General features: G+C 35.3%; 1 protein-coding gene across 1 annotated transcript; it reads right to left on the bottom strand.

Annotated features, from left to right (window-relative positions):
* Window positions 1-1,510: 1,510 nt before the first annotated feature.
* On the bottom strand, window positions 1,511-3,147 carry LOC149015579 (HMG1/2-like protein). The gene is made up of 8 exons (XM_089156378.1): window positions 2,997-3,147; window positions 2,846-2,900; window positions 2,568-2,678; window positions 2,376-2,433; window positions 2,236-2,280; window positions 2,048-2,128; window positions 1,869-1,961; window positions 1,511-1,769 (listed from the first exon to the last, which is right to left on the bottom strand). The coding sequence occupies exons 2-8, from the start codon at window positions 2,890-2,892 to the stop codon at window positions 1,755-1,757; spliced, it is 450 nt and encodes a 149-aa protein (XP_089012504.1). The 5' UTR covers window positions 2,893-2,900; window positions 2,997-3,147; the 3' UTR covers window positions 1,511-1,754.
* Window positions 3,148-3,536: the final 389 nt, after the last annotated feature.

The following is a 3,536-nucleotide window of genomic DNA, read 5'->3' as shown; positions in this document are numbered from 1 at the left end:
AGAAGGCATATTTGATATCCTATTTTGCATTAGAGTTTAAAGGCATAACTATCATTTAACAAGTATTTGGTTTTAAGGTTTTTTTTTCATTGCATTAAGGGCTTCATTTAGGGCCTATTTGATTACATGATTCTGGAAATTTCAAATATTTAAAGATTTCAAATCTATTAAGTCATAATTTATAAAATTAACTGTTTGGTTAATCGAATATGTGGAATAAAATCTGTGAATTCATCTATGATTTTTGTGAATGTGCAAATGATTAGAATTTTTATAATAAAGTTGAAATCTCTAGATTTCACCCCAATACCCATAAATCTACAGAGTTTTTAGTGTAAAAAAATTAATCTCTACATTTCATAAATCTAAAAATTTTCACAACAAAACAAAGTATAAATCCCACATTCATGAATCCAAAGATTTAAAATCTCCAAACTCAAGTAAACAAACAGACCCTTCAATAATTGTCAATCATTTCTTCCTCTCTCGTGTGAAGTACTACAATTCTCTATTACTGCAATTTTCTTGCTATTCTAGTCTTGTATTTTAAGGCTTTTGTACATTTTCTCTCTCTAAATTTATGCATTATAATCCTAATAAAGAGAAGTCTATCAGAAACAATTTGAAAGTGTATTAAATTTAATTTATAGTAGAAAACTAGAGATTCTACCTTTACCTTAAATGCAAGATCACAAAATTCGAATCAAATGAAATATATGTTCATTGCACGTAATTTGTCTCTTCGCTCTATTCTGCAAATCTAAAATGTTCAATCGAATCAAAAGGAAACAGCACAGGGTTTTCTTCCACAATAGACATTTGATAAAAATTACAGACAAAAGAGATGAAGAGAATAGAGCGAAGAGTTCAAATTTCAGAAGACTTGAGTGAACAGAAATTTATTCGGCACGATCAAACCCCTTAAGAAAATCCTTTTAATTGATAAAATTCCAATTCAAAAGAATTCAAAGAAGGTTGGATTTGAAACCTCCATGAATAGCTCTGAGCTCAGATGAGAGCTTCTGCTTAGAGTTTCCCTTCCCCCAAAAGGTTGGTCAACCAAAGATTTTCACTGACTTGTTAACTCTCAACGAGAAATAGAAGAGAAAAAAAAGTACATCGAGTCACGGGCGACCACTGACCTGCCCCTAAATTCCCAAACAACTTTACGGCTATGAGCAACGACGAGTTTCCGCGTCTGATTCTCCTTTTTCACAGTACAACACACACATCATCTCTCTCTCTGTGGCTTTCTGCAGTTGGAGTTGGAACCAATATAATGAAACTCAAAACAGAAGGCCACACCCCATCCCCATCCATGGAAGAAGAACTCAACTCAGCAGCAAAACCGACTCAAATTCAAAACCCATATCACCACAGAACTAAATCTAAATATACTTCTGAGATAGATCCAGGGACCAAGCATGTCAATCTTCAGAGAGTCAATGAAGAAATCTATTTTAATCTATTTTTAAGAATGCAAAAAAGGGGGAAGTAGAAATCGAAAGAGTACAATAACCCCAAAAAAAGGGCCCTAACAGAATCATTAGAACATGAAAGATTTAAGTACAAATGATCGATCGTCAGCTTCCAGAAAGTTCCAGAAACTTGTTTTCTTACATAACAAAAAGGAAAAGAAGGAGAAGAGGAGGAGCTATTTTCCACCGAATAAGAAAGTAAGAAGTAATGGAAGATTGTGCTAAAACAATCCTACACAGCTAAACAGTTACAAATTTTCCATCTTTTGTCTCCCTCTAACTATCTTCTTCCTGCAAATTAACCCAAACGTAAAGCAGTTTAACATCAATCATTCAATAACATATACACTCTAACCATCTCTAAAAGGATTTTTTTATTCATGAACTAACCTCTCCACTGTCATCTTCTTCCTCTTCGCTGACTTCAGACTTGGATTTATCAAATGATTCCTCCTCATCATCAGCTGCATCAGCTCCTTCAGCCTGGTGATGCCCACCAATGAATAACTACTACTACCCTTTGCAATATTATTTAAAAACAGAAGAAATTAGGGAAGGATGAAGCAAACCTGTTTCTTATTATAGGCTTGCATGTTCTTGTTGTATTCAGTCTTCCTTTTCTCTGCTTTCGCAACATAGGGAGCCTTTTCCTGGAAAAAGGAAAATTCATTTTTAATTCAGTATTTTTCCTTACATTTTTAACACAAAGGGGGAAAAGGGTTTATTTTTCCTAATATCTTCTGTAACAAATACTCACAGCCTCCGTCAATGATTTCCACTTATCACCACCGGCTTTGCCAACCTACAATTTTTGGATCAAAATTTAATAGGAGATCAATACAGTAATAAGAGGAAGAACAAATTTTTGGTGGATCTAAAAGAAAAATGAAAACTTACAACGGAGACGGATTTGTTGTTAGGGTGTTTCTCCTTGTACTGTTGCCTGAACTCTTCCCTTTATTTCCAAACAAGGAAAAGGCAAATTAGACAGAAATACAAGAAAAATCTTCATAGCAAGAAGAATTTTCGATCTATAACAGAAAAAAATTAGGAACGAAAAAAAAAGAAAGGAAAAGGGTAGACTTTTACATGAATACGAAAAAGGCACTTGCAGGCCTTTTCGGTTTGTTAGGGTCCTTTACTGCCTTCTCTTTCTTCGCCGGCTTTTTTCCGGCTGAGGAACCTTTCTTCACAGAAAGCCTAACAAAAAATCACAACCAGAAAAAAAATGAAAAATAAAACCGATTTTCTCATTCGTTCACGAATTACAGATCCTTTCACATCTACAAGCCAATAATTCAAATCGATTCTCATACGAAGCATCAATCAAACATAAAAATTGAGACAATTAGATGATTAAAACTTACTTGCTCTCAGCTTTTCTTGACTCGGCCTTCGGTTTTCCTCCCTTCATGATGAATCCTGCAGAAAAACGATCGGATCGACGAAAAACAGATGAGAATCGGCCAAAAATCAATGAAACTCGGTCGGAATCGGTGAAGAGATGAGTTTTCTAACCTTTTTAGGGTTAAGGCTTTCGCAGAGAAAGGAAAGAAAGAGATATGCTTTGGTGCTCCTTCTGTGCGTTGGTTTGGTGTGGTGTGTACGTGGAAATAGCGTGAAAGAGTTGGGGAGATAAGAAGGTGTGCGAGAAGTGAAAGCAAATCAAAATTAAAATTCAATCACAAATTGAAATGAAATCCGTGTTTGGGCGGGATTTGAAATTCCTTTTGCCATGTCAGCAATCCGTGTGCTTTTATTCTATTGGCGTAAAACGCTCTCTGCTTTTGCTACCTTAACGCTATTCTGTTTTCCTTCTCTGCTTGTTGTGCTTTGTGTTGTGTTTGTTCACAAGTTGCTCTCTTCTCTCCTTGCCCTCTTCTTCCTTCAAAATGACGGCTGTATCCTCAATTAGTCAACCGCCTCAGATATTTATACCAAACCTATTTTCTATTGTCATATCGAGGTGGATACAGCTATGTAAAACGTACCATGTCGTTTCACATTGAAGTAACCGTTACCGAAAAAACTATCCGTTACCGGAAAAAACAAAAGAAA

This window comes from Hakea prostrata, chromosome 5, assembly GCF_041222555.1.
Source record: "Hakea prostrata isolate BN-2017 chromosome 5, UWA_Hpros_2, whole genome shotgun sequence".
Taxonomy (NCBI): domain Eukaryota; kingdom Viridiplantae; phylum Streptophyta; class Magnoliopsida; order Proteales; family Proteaceae; genus Hakea; species Hakea prostrata.
Note: the sequence above shows the minus strand (reverse complement) of the source record. Positions and strands in the feature narration are given on the sequence as shown.

What these genes read in the sequence shown, in the direction of transcription:
- LOC149015579 (XM_089156378.1), bottom strand. Translation starts at nt 2,892, where the DNA reads ATGAAGGGAGGAAAACCGAAGGCCGAGTCAAGAAAAGCTGAGAGCAA. An exon ending in TCAAGAAAAGCTGAGAGCAA is followed by an intron (nt 2,679 to 2,845) that starts GTAAGTTTTAAT and finishes ATTTTTTGTTAG; the next exon opens with GCTTTCTGTGAAGAAAGGTT. An exon ending in AAGCCTATAATAAGAAACAG is followed by an intron (nt 1,962 to 2,047) that starts GTTTGCTTCATC and finishes GGGCATCACCAG; the next exon opens with GCTGAAGGAGCTGATGCAGC.